At 38.9% G+C, this 23,296-nt stretch overlaps 1 protein-coding gene across 1 annotated transcript in view; it reads left to right on the top strand.

Moving 5' to 3' along the window:
* The window catches only part of GRIA3 (glutamate ionotropic receptor AMPA type subunit 3), a 150,993-nt gene that overhangs the window by 69,628 nt on the left and 58,069 nt on the right, over positions 1 to 23,296 (top strand). Inside the window, exons 4-6 of the mRNA XM_010172523.1 lie at positions 14,974 to 15,027; positions 16,533 to 16,694; positions 20,266 to 20,433. Of these exons, the coding sequence (XP_010170825.1) occupies positions 14,974 to 15,027; positions 16,533 to 16,694; positions 20,266 to 20,433 (384 nt within the window). The remainder of the gene's footprint in view (positions 1 to 14,973; positions 15,028 to 16,532; positions 16,695 to 20,265; positions 20,434 to 23,296) is intronic.

Here is a 23,296-nt window from a genome sequence, read left to right as displayed (position 1 = left end):
GATAACCTGCCCAAATCACCTCTGGCCCTGTCTCTTTAGCTGCAGAATAAGGGAAAGCAGAGAGATTAATAGTAGTTCTGTAAGTTATCATCTGTTTGTTCACTTGCCCTATAGTTCTATAACCATTGACTATGTGGATCCATATCCCTGCTTCAACAACTAAACTATATCCAATTTAATCATCTAGTGGCCTTTCAAGCATACAGATAGCAACACTTATGTCATGCAAAATTCATAAGCTCCTCACACTTCTTGTCCCTCGATGCTAAAAAATTCCAGTATTCCTTCACAGACAGATATAAAATTTTATTCTCATAAACAGAAGAACATTTTCTTCTGAGAACTAACAGTAAACTTTACCCTGTTCAGCCATGTATTGAGAGACATGTTTTTGAGTTAAGAAATATGTTTTTCTTATTCCCAAGATAACAAGCTGTATTTCAGACTAGAGTGGCTTTGTGTCCACTTAGAAGAGAATCTCCTGAGGGAAAATAAGGAGGAAGAAACTCCATTTAGGATCGGAATGGTGAAACTTTACAAAAGACCTGTTTATTCCACAGACTGCATGCTTTTATCAAAAGGACACTATCTCCAAACATAGTCATAAAGGTTAGGCTCCAAGGCAATCTCTGTATTGAGTGGAGGCAACTCGCAAAGCAGAAGCAATATTACAGTAGAGAATGCAGTCCCCCAAATTTTACAATGACAGTCAAACTGTCAAAGAAGACTTAAAGTAAAGCATCTGTAGGATTAAGAAGGATAATCTGATTGACTGAACTCTGTCCAGTGCAAGCACTATGATTTGACATTCGAGTATGAAATTTGGTGATTAGGAAGATGGTCTGCAGGTTTTCAGTACTGCTGCAGCTGCATCCCTCTGAAGACCTGTTTGGATCTCAGAGGAGAGTGCACTGCACAACAGCTTTCACATTTGGAGTGTCATAAGAATAAAAACAAAACTGCAGTATTCAACTGACAATAGTCATTAAAAACAACAACAATAAGGAAAAATATAAGTGGAAAACATCAATGCCACTTCCATGTAAACTTCCTGATTTATGTGTTACATTATAAACAGTCTGGGTTTGCCTGTATTCTCTGTAGCAATTAAAAATATAATAACTGCCTACAAACACAGTGGGATGCTTGAAGGAGGAGCAGAGCTATGGGTAGCTTCAGCTTCTGCTTTGCTTATGAACCCCAGCAATGCCATGTCCTCTGAAGGTACCACGCGGCAACGGAGCACAGCGTCCCAAGCAGCGTGCCGCTGCCACATGTGCTGGGGCCCGGTGCCACGGCCATGTCACAGCCTGATTTCATCCTCTGTGAGGAGCTTTGCGGAGCAGAGGAGGGGGTTCAGCTGAGCCTCTGAGGGAGTATCTGATATGTACGATGTTGTGTAATGTCACTCAGAAACTGGTACAGTTCATTCTTATTTCCAATGATCTAGAAACTTGAAGTTTAGGACATTTCATCATTAGGTGCCCATGAGTATTGTTGAAACCAGGATCTAAAGCAGAGTGAAATATCACCTCTTTCCCGTTACATCCAGAGAGTTTTAGCAGCTCACAGGTCTGTATGGGCATGTGGGGAAGAAAGAGGAATTACCTAGGTCAGTCACTCTCAGGACCATAGCTAGTGAAGGTAAATAAAAAATGGGCATATGTCAAAAGTGAGAGCTGTATCTGCCTTAAAGGGCCTGCTCTACCAGCTGTAAAACTAATAATGGGCTAGAGATAGATCGGTAAAGCAGAAAGAAGTAACATCTTGGGTTAATCTGCCCCACATATAGCACATTTCACACATACCTGAGGAGAGAATTTCTAGCTTGTAAACAGTAATGTTTCTCCAAAGCTGTCATCCAGACTTCATAAAGCAAGGCAGGTTCCAAATGACAGGAATTTAACAGAGTATTAGTACAGGAATTTAACAGAGTATTAGTCATCCTGCAGAATGACTGAGGTAATGGCACACAAAGCTTAAAAGTGTTCAAAAGACATTAAAGCACAGTTTTAAATGTATCTGATCAGTAATAATAATAATAATTAATACAAAATATCTCACCGTAAATGTGCAAGCTGCTGTAGGTAGAAGACTGCTGCCAAGCGGCTCTGGTTTCTTATGCCAGAGGCATATGAACCTGAAGCCACCATTAGAGATTATTTTTCTGTGATAGTAGCAATTACTCATTTTATGTTTTATGGTAATTCATGGGATATAAATGCACACACCAATGTGCGTACATGCATCTGCTTCTCATGTTTTGCATATTTTTACCACAACATTTGTAGTATGCTTCTATGCAGTTACAGGCATATTTATATAACAATCTCTGCATTGCCATTAAACGTACAGAGAACCTAAATCTCTTCTCAGTTACACTGCTGCAAGTATAGAGTCAACCATTACCCTGAACATTATCCTGGAGACAATATTTAAATTGATAGCATTGTGCTCATAGAGAGATTGTATTTGCTTTGAACTTCAGTTAATAGGTAGCTGTAAAAGCACAGTTGGCTGCATAGTTCACCTTTCTTTGCAGCTTTTCAGTGCACAGAATTTGTGCATGAGTGTTTGCCCTCAGAGAGCCCTCTGAGGGTCCCACTCATTACTGAGCCTGTGTCCACATCGGATGAACTGCTTCTGCAACTGGAACTAATTGTTACCCTTGTTGACAGTCACAGTAGAAAAGTTGTGCCTGAGGACCATTTGCGATAGCCTCTCACTCCTGCCTTTGATGTACTCTGGAAGCAAATGTATGCACTGATGCTTCTCATGCCAATACCTGCACTGTGGGGGGAGGATTTGGTCTTCCGTTAACTGTGCTGGTATTTTTCAAAAATGACATTCACAATAAGTCCTTTAAAGATTTGGGGGAAAGGGAAAGCCAGCTAGAATTTGTTCAACATTCTCCTGAGATTTTGTCCCACTGTATTTGTCCATCTGCCCATCCCTAATAGCTCTAGGAATCTTTTTCACCTCTTCTAAGCCCCTGGCTGGTTTTAAAATCCCTCACTTGCACATCTCTTCCAGGTTTTAAAAATCAGTGTTGTATAAAAGTTGCTTTGTTACAGTCCTAGTATTTAAAGTGGTTCTTTCTTCTGCATATAAAGGATAAACCCTTTCATCTTTGCAGACATTACCTTAATTTCTGCATCTGTCTCTCAAATAGTTTAATGCTTGAAACTCTGCTTCTAACCAAAGGCTTTGCTTAATTAGTTTCCAAGGCAACCATCTTGGCGACAATTCAGATGAACCAACTGCAGGGAGAGGAAGGAAATACACTATCAAAATGAATAGTAATAGCACAATACCACTGTGCAAACAAGCGTTGTACATCACCAGAGACAGCGTGATAGTTCTGGTGTCTTGTAAGTTCATTTACAAGGGAAGAAGTCCTAACTCAGTAAAAGAAAAGCTGCACAAAAGCGTATGTCTTTTTTTCACAGCTGACTAAGCCGGGATTAATGGTTTCTGTGCAGTATGAATCACTGCACTGGGGAAGGAAGAGACCCACTGGTGCCCCTCATGCACCAAGGTATTCCCAAGTACACTTTGTAGAGCACTGTTACACTACAGTTCACATAGTGAGATTTTCAGAGTGGAGACCACCCCACTGGGCTTTTTTAGCCCGGATTCTGGCAGTGCAGTATACAAGACACTAGCAACTGATTAGCTACAGCCTTCCAGGAGGAAGTCTCTAATTATGAGGTCCCTAGGTGTGGTCCAGAACTGTGGTGCACTTGCTCTGGGCTACAGATGGGTTTGGATCTGGCCATAATATGGCTAAGTACCATCCCAGTGCAAATCTCTCACTGCTTGTAATTATACACTTATATGTGATTCCTGTCTCTTATCCCACCTTCATACCAGTGCAATTCCCCTGGCCTCTGTGGAGCAGATTAAAGCTACCAGGGTAGCCTGGGCTAAATTTATAAAGGATCAGGCCCTATAATTCGTCAACTAAACCTCAAATACAAACTCATCCCACGGTATTCAGCTGGTAAGATGGAAATCAGCATAACAATTTTAAAGGAATTTAATGTTCCTAGGCTTAAATAAAGCCCATGTTACTAAATTATATTTGTTTGTATCACACCATGGGCATGCATGTGTAGATATAATGGCATATGTACTATGGGAAGCTCATTCTTCCAAAACGTGTAATGAATAAAATTATCAACAATATACATAGACGCTTAAAAATACCCTATCTTCTGTCCTAGGAGAATGCATGTAACAAATAAAAAAGGAAAAATATAGCTGCAACTTTATTACTTCATATGAGTAAAACAGTTTCCCCTGATACATAGACTAAGTCTAGTGAAAATAAATTAACTCTTTGTGAACTCTTTTAGTTCATGGTTTAGGCACCAAGTTATGCGGGTAATATTGTAGAGCACTATTTATAGTGAAGCAGAATGAACCTTTCAAACTCCTTCAAAGTACTGGAAAGAGGAAATTGAATGCAATTCTAGTCACAATAAAATTCCATTCATAATTAAAAAAAAAATAAGAAAAAGTAACCTTTTTTTCATAGAGGTTGCACTTATTTATTTTTTTCTTAATTTCATAGAACATTTAAAAATAAAAAGAAATGCTCAAAAAGAGAGAAAATAAAAATCATGGCTATTCATTAGTTTTTGGTCTGCTTGAAGGCAGTGCTCTGCAGTACAAAACCGTTCCAAAAGATTCTCATGTGAGCACTGGGACTGAATTACTGCGACACTTCTGGGTTATATCCAAACAGTAGTTTGAAATGATCCTGACATGCAGTAATGGTTTATATAAGCAGAATTCTGTTTCCAAGGACTCTTGTTCAATTCCAGGGAATAATAGTGGAATTTTACCCTGATGTGCTAATGGGAGGTGTGGAGAAAATGGGAAATTTATGTATTGTTAAAATGAAAATGCGTGCCTCAGTTTATCTAATTTCTTCCTCTCTTCCCTCAATGGATATGCATCCTTTTATATTTTCAGCAGCTAAGACTGAAAGAGTTTCATTTTTCCCGTGGGATATAAGAAGAAGAAACGAGTATGGTTTATGTTTGTCTATGACTGCAAGAGTGTACTCTTACGAACATTCAACATACAGTTTCACAATGTTGAAAGAAGAAAAGGACAGCTAGATATCATCTCCTGTGTCACAGGGATAAGGCACACGATGCAAAAATCACTTAAGAACTGCTTGTTAGTGATGTGAATGTGCCTGCAAACTGTATGACAGTGCTGAAGCATTTGTGGTTCCTGCAGAAGGTTTGGAAAAGTAAGAGTAAATGTAAGATACTATCAGTAATAGTCTTTGTGAAAGTGATTTTGGATGTTGTGAAACTTAGTGAAGGATGTCAGTATGGAAGTCAGTTTTGATAGTGCTGATTTTGATATACCTGATGTAGTCTTGTAGGTCTATAATGAGAGCATCCATGATCGATGAGAAGCAAGGAGGTAGCATAAGTAAAGAGAACATATGTGAAGTTGGAAATGAGGATGTTATTGCGATGGGACCATGTTACATGGGATAGGAGCTGGTTGCGTTGTAGATTGAAGGAAATTTAACCATGAATGTTACCAGGGAAAGGTAATCAACTCTAGTAGTACAGCCAGGTGCATTTGTTTGCTTAACTTTTCTGAGCTAGGAAGAATTGACTAAGAAATACTGGTGTCTCTTGAAAAGGTGGTTGTATGTCACTGAAAAGCGTGTGGTGGTTACTGAGAAGCTTACCCAGCTGAACAGTTAACATAAATTCCTATTCTTTTGGGCTCTCTAGAGTACCAGAGCAGAGATGGCAGTGCTTCCTATTCATTCTCAGGTTAGCAAAACCTCATTATCTCTTCTCAGAGGTGGTGAACTGAGGCTTAAGCAGCATCAGATGTATTTCCACAGGCCACTGATGGGGTGGGATGCAAGATAGATTAATATTTCAGAATTTATCAGAAGCAGGAGGAAGACAGAATACCGCAAGGGTCTTTGTGTACCTTTCCTACTAGCTAGTACGAAATTCAGTTTCCCTGGACTCTTCAGAAGATCCATGTAGAGAAACTGATGTTGCAGAGTCCCAAATACGCTACCAAATCTGTTGTCTTCAAAAAAAGTCATTCAAGGTTTGATGATGACAGTGCATTGAAAAACCTTGAAGATCCAAGTAATTGTTGAACATCATACCAGAAATTTGTGTCAGATCAAAGAACGTAACACAAATTCGTTTATGTCATGGTTGCTCACCAGAATGGTAGTGTTTGAGCTGAGAAGGGTTATAGCCAAGAAAGAGGGAGGAAGACAGAACACTGAACCAGCAGAACTAGAAGATGAAGCCAGTGAGGATGGTACCATGGCATAGTTCATCAGTATCAAATTAAAGCAATTCAGACACTCAACACAGAAAGGTTATTGTGATTTGATTTGAAATTTCCTGTACGCATTTTGGTTTTCGCTCGTCTTTCATGCAATCTGAAGTCTCTATGTGAAATTTCAGGTGGGTTTTGAACTCAAATTTTCACAGAGGCTTGAGAAGGTACTGGAACCTCTGTGAAATTACCTTTAATATAAAATCACTCCATTATGAACGTTTTTCAAGATAAGATCTTTCTCAAAGAATATATTAGAACTGCGTAGGCAATTAAAATGTAGCCTCCTTCCTAAAATGACCTATGTATGGAAATTACAGCTGCAGAGTAACATATTTAAGTCATTTACTTCACATAAATGCAACTCTAAAAATTCCTCCAGAATACAACTGTTTTGTTTTTTTTCCTTTATAATCTCACACAAGAAGCTAAAGAATTCACTTATTAAAAAAATTCTACAACACATAAATCTCTTCAAGGAAGCTCCCTGGGAACATCTCCTCTTGAGAATATCTTGGCAAAATAAGGGGCAAAGGTCTCAGCAATGTTGAGTATCCCTTTCATATGCTACAAAGAATTTTTGTTATGGTTGTCACAATCCCCCACATCTGATCTGGTTTTTAGTGAAATAGCTTCAAGTGATGAAAGGTAGCTTAAGTTTTCATTGATTTTGACGTGAATGTCTTTGTATTGAAGGACATGACTTGCGAAGAGAAATGCAGTCCTGAGAGATAGAACACTGTTCTCATCTGACTAAACAAAGATATTTTGATATAAAGTTTATTTATTGAATTTTATTCAGTTTAAAGAGTAAATTGTGATTATGAGTGTCAGTTACCAGGGATCTTAAAACGCTTCATGTCAGTGTCCTACAGGATCTGATGTTTTGCAGTAGAATATGTCCTTTAACAAAAACTGTACCAACAGATTAATCTGACAACATTGCTAAATCACACCAAGGAAAATGAATTTAAGAAAATTGTTTCAGGGCACAGAAAATTCACAGAAAAATTTGTCATCACAATAAAAGAAATTAGGAGAAAGTATCATGCCCTCAGAAATTCTGTTGTAGTTTGTAATTTTTTTCCTAAGAAATTTCTAATGTAACCTTTTAGGCACAAATTAAATTCATATTCCACTACATAATCTTTAATCAGTAAATGTCGGATTAGTTATGGGAAAATAAAGTTTAGCTACATGGAGGGAGAACAAAATACAATAAAAATTTCAGATGCTGCATTTAATTACCCTCCAAGGACTAACATGCACAATCATCATCTATCTGGAAACGGCCTAAAAGTAAAATTTCACTCTTGCTGTGACTATCATCAAGGATAGGCAAGGGAGGGAAGGGCACAAGAAGGGGGGCAGAGAGGGAAAAATTTTAATAAAATGTTTCAGAGGCATCTCAGATCCCCACTTCCACCATGCACATTTTTGTCCCCTTCTTCTAGGAGATTCCTGTTCTCTAGGAAGTTATCTCCCATGAGAGATACATTGTAAAAGATCCAAAAGCTGTTTGAAGAATGTTTTTTAAGCTGAAACAAATGATCTTGATATTGTGCTATAGAGGAAAGTAGGATTTTAGTTATGAAGTGTAGTTGCAAATGTACCAGGTGGCAGTTGCATGGAAGTAAATACTTATGTCCATATACTGCACAAAAATCCATATACAGTCCAGCAACTGGGACTGTATTTGGTTTTGTGACATTCCCTAAAGGACAGGAAGCCTCTGAAATGGTGGATGAATTAATCTCAACTATATATGCATTTATTTTTATTTGCAACAAGTAACATGTTTGTAGAATCTTCATCTTAATATTTAATACATTATTCATTTAATATTTAACTCAAATTTAATATAATACTCATTCTTCATATAAATGAAATCATTGTTTACTGCATATTTTACAGCATCACAATCCCTGGTAGCCAGATTCCCATCCCATTAATACTAAGTGAAGAAATAAACCACCTTCCCTGGGTTTGCACTACAATTACAATCATGAGGTTTTGACCTTTTGTATGAGGGAAGCCACTTCTACCAAATGTGGAAATGGCTTTATTTCTGTGGAATTAGAGGCAGGATAGGTACTACTTGTTTGGCTGTGACAGACCACAACTAGCTGTGACGTATCTTTTGCTACTGCAGGATTGTGGTTCCTTTGGAACCTCATGTTGGTACTGGTGGTCTTGGTGTGATAGAAAGAGACAAAATCATGACACTAAAAAAAGGTATTTTTTATAATTTACTCAGGGAAGATTGAGCCTTGTCTAGTTCTTATAATCCTCAAAGGCAACTCGCTTTTTCTGCAGGATCATGCATATGTGTTGGCAAACAGGGGAGTGGGCATGGCGAACTTACAGTATAGTGGATCTACCAAGGTTACAAGGAATCTTATTTTTACTATGGTATCTGGTTAGATGAGGAAAATCCTGTTCATGTTTCAGGAGAACTTTTATTTTCTGTTCTCCTCCTATTTATCCTACTCCTATCTGGAAAATTTACATGACAAGGGGTGACCTGTGCAAAGTAAACATGGTGAGGAATGATTATGTATGGCTGTCAGATGCTGTTGTACCTTTGCCCACAGGATGACACTGTAGAAGGTGACTGCATTGCTGCTAACAGTGCACTGACCCCAGAGAAATGAAGAGCAGTGGCTGCAAGCCCCATGGGCAGCTCCCTGACTACAGCAAGAGTCTACAGGAACAGGAGGGAGGCCACTCTGTTTTCCAGCTGAAGGGCTTCTGCAGTTTCTCCTTTTCTTGAGTGGTAGAAACAGAGCTGAGATGCAGTACATTGCAGATGCCACTCCAGATAAGCTTAACATCCTTGCTAACATACCGATAGGACCTTTTTGGGCCTTGACTGCAGCTTTTATTGAACTGATTGGACTGTCACCCTAATACTCTGTTCCTCTCGTCTCTTAAGTGTGTCCTGAAGATGAAATTAGGCAGTGCCGCTGGTTCAATAGGGTGCTGCATCACAGGGCACAACTTTTCAATCATTCAATCCAATCTTGGGTAGGAACTGCTCACATCTGGGATAAGCTTTAAGTAACTCCATCCTCAGAACAGAAATGCTATCAATAGGGATAGAAACTATGGAAACACCTGACCACATACCCAGGAGAGAAGACAGTGTGCTCCACAACAGTTTAGTCTTGCCAGACAGTTGCTGCCATGCTTGAGGTAGCAAGGGCTTGTTATCCATGCTGTTCCCACAAAGTGCAGTCAACATTGCTGATGCTGATGATGTTGTTGAATCTTTTTTTTTTTTTTAGACCTCAGTCCATTTATCTGTTTTGCTTGTTCTCTGCTGAAAAGAGTCATGCCATCACTTCTGGCATTTGCACACTGCTTTAAAGGCAAAGATGTCATAATTGTATTTCTATAACAAGGTATTGAGGCACATTACTGCTCAACTGGAGGTAGCTGAGATCTCCTGTCCTCAGAAACTAACATGTATGCTTAAAAATCAGTAGAAATGCTTTAAGTTAAATGTGGGCTTTTTGCAGAAGTGGACCCAAATTAGTGCATGAATAACCTCAATAAAGACGACAAAATCCTTCTTCACTCTGAGCTTATAGGAAATCTCATTTTTCTTGCTGTCTTTTTAAAACCTAGGAAAGCAGAGTTTCTAGAGTTAAACTACCTCATTGTTCCCAGATGTGGTCGAAACAGAAAGACACATTGCAGCAGATCAGATCTCTGCCTGTCGTTCTCTTTAAGTGGCATATTTCTGCCACTTGTCAGGTATGAAAAGCACAGTAAAAAATCTTTAAACCTTCTTTGTGGTAATACTGCCTGTCAGCGTCTGTATTGTATGTTATGGAAAGATCTAATAGACTCATAAAATATCAGGGTTTTGAGCTGTAGATGAGGTAGTCTGTACTTTTGCGATCCAATTTTTTTCTCTCTTTTTTATTTGTAAATAAACGATGATAAATAACTTTGATTAAACAGACTAAACTGAGCAGATGGTGGTGGATTCAAATGAAGGGAAGATGAGCTCCAAATAAGTGTTAATTGGACATGGTAGTTTTCTTTTCACTGCTGCCAAAATCGTGATAGCTACTCCTCCAGGTAAAAGTGCAAGCATATCCTGTTAGCTTGTATTTTTCAATGACACTTTAAAATCAAAGTCCACAGAGGCAGTAAGGTGGATTTAAAACTGACTGAACTTCTGGGCTTAGAGGGTTGTGATCAGCAGCTCAAAGGCCAGCTGGAGGCTAGTACTGTTTGGAGGCTAGTTACTGTTTGGAGTACCCTAAGGGTACTGGGGCTAATACTGTTTAACCTCTCTATTAAAGAGAAGGTTATGGGATGGAGCGCGCTCTCAGCAAGTTTGCAGATTATACCAAATTAGGAGGAGTGTTTGATATGCCAGGTGGTTGTGCTCCAACACTTTGACAGGCTGTTGAAGTGGACAGAGAGGAACCTCATGAAGTTCAACAAAGGGAAATGCAAAACCCTGCACCTAGGGGAAAAAAAAAACCTCCATGCACCAGTACAGACTGGGTAGAGGCTTCCTGGCTGGAAAGCAGCTCTGCAGAGAAGGATCTCGAGGTCCTGGCAGACAAGTTGAACACAAGCCAGCACTGCACTCTCACAGTAAAGAAGGCCAACAGCATCCTAGGCTGTATATGATTAGCATGGTCAGCAGGTCAATAGAGGTGATCCTTCCCCTCCACTCAGCACTGAAGTGCTGTGTACGGTTCTGGGCTCACTAGCATAGGAAAGGCATGGACATCCTGGAGCAAGTCCAGTGAAGGGCCCCTGTGACGAATAAGGGACTGGAGCATCTGACATACAAGGAAAGGCTTAGAGAACTTCAGTTGTGTAGCCTGGAGAGGAGAAAACTCAGGCAATATATTAATAATGTCTGCAAATACCTGATGGGAAGGAATGAAGATGGAACCAGACTCTTCTCGGAGAATCTCACTGAGTTTGAGAGTCTCAGCACTGCCCAGTGACAAGACAAAAGGCAAGGCACAAACTGAAATGCAAGAAATTCTGTTTAAACCTAAGAAAAATATTTTTACTGTGAGGGTGATCAGACATTGAAATAGGCTGCCCAAAGACTTTGTGGAATCTCTGTCATTGGGGATATTCAATACCTGAGTGGACATGGTCCTGATAAGCCAGCTCTAGCTGCCCTTGCTTTGAGGTAGGGGATTGGAAGAGGCCCCTGCCAGCCTTACCTGTTCTGTGATTTCTTCCATCCATACAAGAAAAATTGTCTTTCCATTTTATGAATCAGAGACAAACCATTGGTATTTTTAAAAGACGAGATATGACTGCTCAATCCCACCCACCAAACTTGCACTATTTTTCCATCGCTTGATTTCTTTTGAGCCCAGAGAGTCTTGTCTTTCATTAACTCATTCTTTCCTTGCCTCTGGTCTGTTACTACTGTTCACCTACACACTCCCTTCTTACCATTCTAGTTCCTTGTCAAATCTTTGGAGGAATATTCCAGCGAAACCCCTGGATCTGTCTCCATCACTACTGTTTAAAATGGCTTCCTGCCTTGACTTTCGTCTAAGAGTTCACCTGTCTTCTCATAATGTTCCCTTCACCCTTAACTCCAACATTTAATTTTCATGGCCAAAAACCCCAGATCCATGTTCTAGACCAGGAACCAGCTCTGTTTCTAATTTTGAGTGGGGAATGAGTCAAAAGGTAACGGAGTAATTGCAAGGTTAGTATTAAAGTTATTTTGCTTCCTCTTCACTGTCCTTCCTCTTAGGTGTTGTGTAGGCTTTGAACTACATCACGAGAGAATCATCATTATTACTTTAGAAATATCACAATGCTCCATAGGAATTTAATATTAGCCAGTTAATCTCTATAATGCTATCTTCCAAAACTGTAAGAATGTGAAAGCTGAGGCAAAAAAATTGTAGTTGCCTATTTATTATCATGATGACTGATGCAGTGGAAACCAAGCTGTCTTTAAGCTTTCATTCAAAAAATAACTTCCCCAGGCAAATGAAAAACTAAAATTGGCAGTGCTGACTTAATTTCTCAAATCTGGCACATAGGTCTGTACTTCCAGTAAGCCTGATGCTGGCCAGCAGATTTGACTTTTATTTTAAAACCAGATACATTTTAATTATGTTTCCTCTAGATTTTCTCTTAATTAATTGGGAATATCCAAAGAGTTAATTAAAAATACAAACTTTATTTAATTCTATATCAAACCTGACATTATGATCTTTTTATCTACAAGGCAAGAATTATGCAAGATCAGAAGTCTGAATTATTCATGATAGTTTCCAGCCTTTTTTTTCCCTCCTCCTTTGTTCAGTATAAAATCTTATGAGCTTTTCTTTCAGTCAAGGTGAAAGCAAAATTAAGTCTCGGAAGTGAAACTTACCCAAAGACATGTGGCTCTGTAAAATCCATATCCTGTAAGCCTGGCTTTCTATTCACCATCACCATTCAATATCCTACTTTCTATATCAGCTTCACAATGTATAAGCAGTTGATGAGATTTATTTGTTATACTCCTGTTTTCCTTCTTCATAAAAAAGCTTTATCCATCCTTTTTTTCCCCTAGGAGTAACACTGATGTCTGTGATTGTTTCTGCTGGGCTCACTAATCCAGCAGCTCCATTGAAGATGCTGGACAGTTGGTGGGGGGTGGAAAGTGAGAGAGGAGGAGGGTTGTGATTGTTAAGAGTTAGGACAGTGTGTGTAGTGAATTTTGGAAACATTGTTAAGATCCAGTTAAATAATTATGAACTATCATGGTTGATTGTGTGAGTAGATATACTGGCAGATCACTTCTGAAAGATACTTTATGAATTAAAGCTTGGCTGTAGTACGTCGGACCTCTCTAAAGGACTAAACAGAATGATTTCTGGTCATTTTGGAGACATGACAACAGATGAGACAGAAGTTGAATCTGAGCTATGCTAATGGGTCCTACATTTCCTATTTGCAGTATTGCTCCTGATGCCTGTAGCAGCTCCACATATGTTTTACTTACAGCCTCTGACTTCACCTGCCGTGGGTTTTTTCTCTTAAACACATTTCTGGATAGAAATGTAAAAGCTTTCTTATTTGTTATTAAGGTTAAAATGACAAATAGTATTTTTGTTAAATAGGTTCTTTGTCTCTAACCTTTTAAAAGTAAGTTGCTGACTTTAAGGTGAAATTAAAACATACAGAGAATTCAGTATGTAAATGGCACAAGCACCAGATGATCTGAAGGAAGCCTGCACATTTCCATAGAAAACAAATGTGAGTGTAGGAAAGCAGATGCTTTCTACCAACAGCATGTACATGCAGTTCTCAAGAGGACCTGAGCAGCAATTTATTTTCAGACTGCTGGAAGTATGTAAATTCCTACAGAATGAAATGTGAATTTAAAAGAAATGGCATCTATTAAGGACAAGACAATCCAAAGAGGCAATTGGGAACTTAATAATTTAATCAAGAACTTTAACAGGCTCAGCAGTGTATCTAAAGTCAGTGACTCAAATGTCATCTGTTTTTAGCAAAGACGTTAAGTGGTCGTGTTGAAAAGATGTCTTTTAGAGTATGGCATTTGAAGCATTTATCTGTGACCGTGGAGAAGTACGTTAGTATGGTGTATATCGATTTTCAGATGATTCTTCATCAAAAATCATCATCTGTTCACTTGAACTGCTCATAGGATACAGTCGGTGATACACTTGTGGTGCATCGCCAGTGTTATGTTTGCTATCTTTGGCTTTTATTAGTTTAACCCAGCAAGTCTGGGTAAGTTTGATTCTGTCCTGACACACATGTCATCACCACAATTACTAATTTAATTCTTACTGCTGGACATTGTTCCACCTGATGGCTGTGGGACTGAATGGATGTTACTGAGTTTATAATCTGAAGGCAAGGGAATACTGCTAAATGCAGTGGCATAATCTTGCACAAGGGGTATTGCTGGTGAGCCAGCAGCCAGCTGCATAGACATGGAAGATGTGTTTTTTTCCTCTGTTCTGCAAAAGCACAGGAGTGGGGACAAGTACACAGGATGTGTACAAGCTGTCAAAAGGCAATGAAAGTCACTGCTTATAACTTTAGGAATTTAACTTCAAGTATTCATACATGACAAGGCTTCACCAGGGTTCTTATGGCAGGAAACCCCATGTACCACCTGGAGCTTCTGAACCCTGCTGTGTAGGTACAGTTCAATAAACACAGTGAGTGACTGGGCTGTGTCACCCGCCTCTCATGTCACCTGCTTCCTCCACAAGCAAGGAAAAAAGTAAACAGGAGTTTATTGAGTGGGTAGATAGAATGTTACCTCATTTCAGAGCATAAATACTTGAACTGATAACTAAAATTAACCTGGTCAGCAGGGGATACACTGATCACAAGGGTAAGTTTGTCAGGTAAGGTCATCTCTGCAAGTGGAGTCTTTTCGCCTTCTGTGTCACCCTTCTTTGTACTCTGCCTGTGTGTTTTAAAAACACACATGACAGCATCGTATCTGAAAAGCCACAGATCTGTAATACTCATGCTGCCCATGGATTGGGCATAGAGGATTACAAAAATGTTCATTGTCTGGCTGTTTTCCACTAGTTAGGAGTTATCCTCTTAAAAGTGAATAACATGTAAATTTTTCTCTTCACACAGGTTGTAATCCTTGGCAAACATTCTAGAGGCTATCACTACATGTTAGCTAACCTGGTAAGAACTTTCTTCATTACAAGTATAACTAAGTTTAGTTTTAGAGGGTAATACATTCTGTTCAGGTCTTGGCAACTTTAATCGGCGAAAGAGGAAATGCACGGATGAGTTCCTGGATTTTGAGAAGTTATTTCAGTAAACACTAGAACTGGTATGTTATAGTCAGTTGTTCTCAATTACAGTCTTTCTTTTGTCTAAGAATCCTCTAATAATTTTAAAATATTAATGTAATTATAAGTTTTCCACTAATTTGTATCCTCATAAATAAGACACTTGGTAGCCATAATCTTCCATGTAGCATATTTGAGATGTAAGCATTCCAGGAAAAATAATTGTAGCATATTTGTGTACAAAATGAGTGATAAAAAGCTGAAAAAATTAACAATTCCATCAAGTAAACCAACCAGGCTATTTAGCTATTCTTTTGTATTTCAAAGCACAGAGTTGTGCCTGTGTATGTGTTGACCTACCAGGACAAGACAGTACATTTTCATCTGTATCAGAGCTTCTTCTGGATTCTAGAATTGAGTTCAGGGATGTTTATGATGCCTTTGAAACACTATCTACTCGTGTTCCTTAGAAAAAGTGTTATATTTTAATTGATCCTGCAGTGAGACTAATTTTTGGCTTCTGTGTCTACTGTGAGTGGAAAAATGTTTTTCAAAACTCACACTTTCAAGTTAGCAATCCCACTCAGTATAAGATTTTCTGTATCCATGTTTTGGTGTGATTAAATCAGAAAAGACAAATTTTAAAAATGCCTTTATTTAGTACAAGTGCTGTATGACTTTAAGATGGGTCATTTTGTATTATAAGAACCAGTCATGATCTCACTGATTACTGTGTGCGTGGAAATACAGGGGTTCTTATTCTGGGTTGCCTTTTAGCATGTACAACCACTGAAATTCAGATAAACATGACTGCAATCAAGTCATACTCATCAAAAAGACACCAATTTACTGCCTCAGGTATAAATAACAACAGAGTGGGAGAGAATCAGACCATTGTGTTTGCAAGTGAAATGTTAAGTAATGCTGTGATGGAGAACTGCCTAGCAAGAGGTGTGCACTTTGCTTCCATGGAACAATATGGATGTTGAGTGGTTTTCTGCTCCCAGCCCTGAACCTTCATGTGCACTTTGCTGTACAAATGGGATTGAGGTTTTTGACCAGTTTTCACTATGATGAGGAAAAAAGAGGAAATAGTACTTCAAGTTTCCTCACTGTTTTCTTTCTGACCAGTGCATATTACATACCACATTGCCACAACACAACAGGAGAGATGTCTGTTGCAAAAGTCTGAAAAGAAGACATCTTAAACTCTATTCTGTGCCACTATCACACTGGGATTGTGATAGTAATTGTCTCCTTGGTAGAATATTTTCAAGCTAACAAGAGGGAAATTAATCAGTTTATTTCGTGCCACGCTTGTAGCAGGTAAAACTCAGCCAAAGAGAAAGGACTTCGGATGGCGATGATTCTTGTTTTCTACATGTGCCCTCCCAGGGTTTCACCGACATTGTTCTGGAGAGAGTAATGCACGGAGGTGCCAATGTTACAGGATTCCAGATTGTTAATAATGAAAACCCAATGGTTCAACAGTTTCTACAACGCTGGGTGAGGCTCGATGAAAGGGAATTCCCTGAAGCCAAAAACTCACCATTAAAGGTATTTATTTTACCCTGACAATGATGGAGACTGTATGAGTTGCTTTTAACAATTATTTGGGTTTTTTTAACCCCGGGTGTGTGCATGTGGATGATACAAATCCCTGATTAGAATATGTTGCAACGTTCACTGCCCTTTCAGGAGAGAGGAAGAGGCAGCGACTGTTAGTTGGACACAAGTGCCCACTATGGTGGTAGTTCCTCCAAGGCAAAGGCTTGGTCTTGCAAATCCTGTCATTAACTTGAACTTCCTGAGTTAGTCTTGGGATGTTAGGTTAGTTTTTAGATGCAAACTGTGGGTTACTGGTCCCTTTTAATGCTAATAGAGAATTTCATGTGCAAAATAATGTAGCTCTAGATTCACTGAGGAGCCACTGCCACCTCCTAGTCACTGCTAAAAGTCGCCCACATAATCTAACCCTGTATTTTGCACCACTGTCCTTTACTTAAACAATCTGGATATTATATCTGCAACCAATAAAATCGTCTATATTTTTTCTTAATTAAAGTCCCAGGTTCACCAAAACTGTTTTAGACCAGGTGAACTAAAGGCTACTGTTATTGGGAGACTTGCAACCTGTTAATATCTCCCCAAGATGTTTTTTCTGCCTCAGCATCTCTATAGTAGAGGGGGATGCTGTTCACTGCCCAGTTGAGGAGTGCGTCAAGGATACTTGTCCAGTGATGGAAGTCATAAAATCTTCCATTACTGCATATTATTGATATTCCTCTTACGTTCCTTCTTTCTCTTCCTCTTTTGGTGATGCCTTCTCTTTTTCATCAGTACACATAGGGGAATGAATGGTGGTGGATGAGAGGACTTTAAATTCTGTCACTCCTGGAAGTCCAGTCCTCCACATGTATACTGTCTCAGGGAAGCCAAACCTATCTAAGTTCTTGTCTTTCCTTCTTGCTTTGAGAGGGGTACATGCAAATTGATTAACTGATTTAGAATTCAAAATTACTCCAATAAACTGGAGTGATGTATTGATATTAGTAAGACAAAACTCAAGGAAGCATAAAATATTAGCTAGGAAGGAAAAATCTAGTCCAGTCCAATGCATGTGGGGGATACCAGGGTGGGTGGTAGCACTCTATTGGACTACGGACAGAATAGGAACAAGTTATGAGGCTCTGCTGCCTGAAGACCAGTGCCATTCAGAGACATACTTTTCCATCCCTAAGATCATGTCATTTCTGTGGGGAAGGAAAATTATCTAATCCCACACCATCCTTCAGCCTTGCTGGCATTTCAGAGGAAACAGAGGGCCCACAAAACTCAGATTAGTGTGTTGCTCCCTGTTGATTAGGGCCTAGGCCTGCTTTCTAAAGCTTCCTAGGAGCGATGCAGAAGTGAAGATAAGTATCGTACTAATTTTAAAAGCTCTGAAATATATAAAGTTAACCTGGGAAGATTTTATTCCACTTGAAAGCAATTTACGTTGAGGGAAAAATTATTCTCCATCCTTAAAAAAGAGTCTTAAGTATATGGTACAAACACAAAGATTACATTACCTTTCCACAAATGTACCGCTCATTATAGAAATATGCACAGTATTTGTCAATCAGACAAAAAGCATACTTAAAAATTGATGTACAATATTTTTGATTAGGAAGTAAAATTGCCTAGAGATTAAAGCTCTGATGTTTAATTTATTCTCTATTTTATCACCCTTTCCCTCCTCTCTCTCTTTTTTTCTCTTTGCATGCTCATGCATTTATAAGTAGAATTCAAATAAAGTAGAAAATTAGATAGCTCTCTTGGCATGACTTGGAAGGGACTGCATTAAGGTTACTGACAATTGACGCAGTCTGCTGAAAAAATTATCAGTAAGTTTTATGCAGTGCTAGACTGGACAACTATTACAAGAGTTTTTTAATACAAGAACAAATACCTTAAAATTACTATCTGGTTCTACAATATTGTGTGGAATGTGACGTATAACCTTTGTTAACTTCCTAAAAGAGGAGAGGGTGATCATGGCAAAGCACCGCAGGAAGAGGTAAAGGTGGGCAGCATCAAAACAGCACCTGTACCTAGATACAGGCAGAGCAGAAACCACCCCACACACCCCCAGTAAGAGTTTATAAACTGCTGTAATTTAAAACTCAGTAAGAATGCTGTTTAACCTTCTTCACAATCCTAGCTTTGCTCTCTTTTTTATCAGATACAATTCTCTTGATGTGCACGTGTAGACACACTTCATACTGTGCATATTTTCTAAGGCTTTATATCCAACTGAAGAGCTTGCAATAAGATAATACACATTTTTGAGAAATACAGACCACCAGTTGTGGTGCTGTATTTCTGCCCTACAGTACAGAATTAACTTCTTCTGAATTTAATAAGTCTTATCCCCAAAGTGCATAGCTGAGTGTGCGGTTGAAACTTGGATTTTCACCTATTTGATTCATGCATGGGCAGCATTTCTTCTGGCACTGTCTCCAGTGTAAGGTTCATCGGGAGCCAGGAGAATTACAGTATCATACAGATAGCCAAAAGAAGGGCAGATGCACCAGTACATGCAGATACCCCTTATATTCCTTTTGTCTTCTCTTCATTCTCTTACAAACACTGTGGAAATACAAAGGGTCAGTTATAAAGGGTTTAAAATCTGGCCTTACACACTGCGCACGTTCAGTTGCTCCTAATGTACATGTTGATATGGTCTCCTGTATACAGAACCTTAAATTATGGGTGTACCGTAATGCTGATGAAAAGCAGAGAAGTGATATGGAAAGCTTGGGCCACTCTAGGAGGGAAGAAGCTCAGACAAACACAGAAATGTGGAAAAAAATGTGAAAAAAACACCTCCATGACATTTCGTGATACTAAATTTATAGTATTAGGGGCTGTCACCAGATACACAAAACAATCAATGGATGAAGTTGACAGCAACATGAACAAGTAGTTAAGGAGACTGGGGGTTTTGTTGAAGAGTTGCTGCTACACAAAGCTCACCACTCTCCCAGGATTTACCATGGAATACAAGAAGGCAGATGGGGAATTACCAAGGAGATGTAATGCCTGAAATGTATTTTGTGATTACTTGCTTGTATAGCTATCTTCTAAGAAAAGTAATCTGATGTATTCCTTGCCACAGATGCTACCTAATCAGGTTCGTGGTCCAAACAGAAATGATTTATGTTAACTTCAATTCAAAACTGTCTTGGCAATCTTGTTAAAAAGAAAAAAGAATACTCCAAGCATAAACCAAATATGAGCTCTTCGTTGCTATTGGTAGCAGTATGGGCCAGCATGGAATTGTAGACTTTTCTAGTGACCTCATTTAGATGAGCAAGCTTACAATTAAATTTAAACCTTATGCAACTCTAAACCAGTTTTGTTTTTTTCCTGCTATATGCTATGAAAAAGGAAAATATTTTTAATTTGTTAATTGAAATAGATGGAATTGTTAAACTACATAAAGTACCTGCGGCAAGACAGAGAGCAAGCAAAGGGGCTTTGCAAGCACGAAAGCATGATTCTTCTTAGAGTATTTTAACCTGATAAACCTGGGGCAATTCTAAGATTGCAGTTTGTCACCATATTTTATGTGCATCAATTTTAGTATACATCTGCGCTGACCCATGATGCAGTCCTAGTCATAGCAGAGGCTTTCCGTTACCTCCGAAGACAGCGTGTGGATGTCTCCAGGAGAGGTAGTGCTGGAGACTGCCTGGCTAACCCTGCAGTACCGTGGAGCCAAGGAATTGATATAGAAAGAGCGCTGAAAATGGTAAGGACAAATATACTGGCTAGTGAATGTGTATTCCATGACAGCAGCAATTCTGACTAAGAGAACTAGACTGGGTCCTTAGCATGCTTATTGTGAATCTTGCAGGGATACATGTATTTATGAACTTTAACACATAGATGCGTTTTGATACTTTCCCAGTAAAAAAGTCAGCTCAGATTGGTTTAAAACAGTGGAAAAAATGTTGTTGGTCATAAAAATACTGATGGATTTCAGCACCAGCCTGAACTGTGACACAGTTTAGCCTCAAACCAGTTCTGATTCCTGGCATAACTTTGCACTCAGCCTGATTACCTTCTGCATGACCTATTTTTTATTCTCAACAGTAGTTGCTACATGGGATCCTACCTCACTTATGTCTCTAATTTTGTTGATTTTTAACTGCTATGTGTGTTAAAGCAAGTGACAACAGGAAAAATTTGATAACATTTTTGTAGATATGAGACAAGAATGTGTTCTGCTTTTGATCTGGCTCAAATAATTCTAAAACAAAGAATTAGAATTGATTATATTAATGCAAGCATAGAACTCGAGTGAGTGAGATCAGAACTAAGCCAATGTTGGATATAAACAAATCCTAGGTCAACCTTCATACACTTAGCTTAATTAGTGCTTTTTCTCAATTACCAAATTGGGGGGATTGTATCAGAAGGTTATAATGAGTTATAGAAGGTTATAATCAGATTCTATCACTCTTAAGAGTGAGAGAGATGGTTAAGTCTCACATTGCCAGAGCTCTTTTTATGCCATTATGTCACTTCCTAACAAATGCCCTAACTGCATGTTCATAAATGTGGCATTACACACTTTTGAAGAGAAGTTAAATTCAACCTTCACAATAGTTAAAGAATTTGTACTGTCTATTTGAACTTAATTACAAGCAAAGCATAAAACTCCTCCGAATGAGATATGAGGTATTCATGTCAACAAAGAAAACCAATGCTGCTACAGGACACTCCCTTATTCATCAGAATTTATTTTAAAAACATAATTCGTAAGATACACAAAGCCAAACTCATGATTGGCAAAAAATGCAGAAATTTGACTTTCAGCTGGTTGCCTTGTATTGTTCTAGCTATTCGAAGTCACCTAGGTGAGGTTTATATACACCTCCAACAAGTGCTACCCAAGATCATCCCACACTGCCTTCCAGACCCCATCCTGTCACACTTTCTCCACCTATTCAATGATCTTGAATCTTTGCTTCAGGAAAAAAACTTTGATTTAGCAATGTTTCTTCTTCACTGTGTAACAACAACTCAGGAAAATTTTTTCCAGGACATCCTTGAAATATCCTGTGCCAGCAGAAGGTTCAGTGCCACACTATAGTCTTCCTGCTGGCAGAAGGGAAATAGGCATTACCCGAGTCTGCTTCCCTACAGCCTTGAAAACTGTGCATGTCTGTATTTCTAAAGCTGATTCTAAGACATCGGATCAGTGACAGACAGTTTGCCTGAACAGATCTGGGCAGTTATAAATAGTCACTCCATTTGTGATTGTCTCCACATGCTGCTACCAGAAGCGTTCTGAGTCCTGGTGAGTCTTCCTGCATCGGTGCAGCCAGATTTTGAGAAGTTACGAGTTTTCCCACCAAAGATAGAAACAAATTAAATTTGAAGTCAAAAGGTGTCGAGTGCACAATGCTCATGTCTCAATACGCATCAGGATGAAGCTGGCCTAACAAGCTCTGCTGAGACACACAGTCACTGCTGTGCTAAGCTAGCCAGACAGCTTCCAGCAAGTGCCAAAAGCAGGCACAGCAACTGACATCTGGCTGCAAGTTATATGTCAACTACCCTACAGATACCTTTGCTTCAGTCTGCAGTTGATAAGACCTCTTAGGGGCAAATTTGCCTTTCAAAGTCCCATTCACCTCTCTAGCTTTCTGGAGACAGGAATAACTCACATGTTCTTTCAGACCTTGAAATGATATGAACTATTTTAAGAAAGGTTCAAATCCACTTACTGATAAAAAAAATCACACTCCTTATATGTCAGTCTGAATTTTGCTCACTGGATAATTTGTGGTCCAAGGAATTTTGGCTGTTTTATGTAGCCTTCTCTACCATAACAAATTTGATTGCACCATCTCTAAACCATAAATAACAGATCTGAACAGTTTCCCTTTGACTAGTCTTCCATCACCTCTTCCTGTAACTTCTACAGCAATTTACTAAATATTGAAGCTAATTTACCCCTACTGAAGTTTCAGACTGTTACCCCTTCTGCCTGAGATGACAGCTTGTCAGTGTTGATAAATGATAAATGGAAATATCTCACCCTTCCATACATGGAAATAAGAAAGATTTTTTTTTTCTTTGAAACAAAGTACTTTATACTTCTCCTTAAGATGATTCATGTCAGTGGGTAATGATAATGACTTACTGTCTATACCCCCATCCAGCCAGATTGAGACCAAAACTCCATAAGCAGTAGAGACAATTGTCTGTGCTCATTCAGAGAAGACATTCATTTCTTTCTCCTACACTGAGACTGATCTTAAAATAAAGCACTTCCTGGAATGAGCAATGATATGGGATTCTGGTCCATATCGCAAATCACTCTGTGCCGTATTCTGAGGAGTTTAATGTCACTGAATTGTCGCATGTGCCTCGCTGATACTCCATGCTGTATCAGTGAACCCAGCGTGACTAAGCATGGCAGAGTCAGAGTCTTACATTTCCCATACATGCAAGGTTAATTTCACTTTTACTTAAATGCAGCTCTGAGGTAGTGAGTCACCAGCTGAGTACTAACTAACAGCTGAAACTGGGAGAATTGGAGTTGGTTTTGTTATGAAGACTATAACTGGCTGTGTCAAAAGCTCTACAAGTCTCTTATAGAG

This window comes from Antrostomus carolinensis, unplaced genomic scaffold (genome assembly GCF_000700745.2).
Source record: "Antrostomus carolinensis isolate BGI_N321 unplaced genomic scaffold, ASM70074v2 scaffold4757, whole genome shotgun sequence".
Lineage (NCBI taxonomy): Eukaryota > Metazoa > Chordata > Aves > Caprimulgiformes > Caprimulgidae > Antrostomus > Antrostomus carolinensis.
This window is presented reverse-complemented; position numbering and strand designations above follow the sequence as displayed.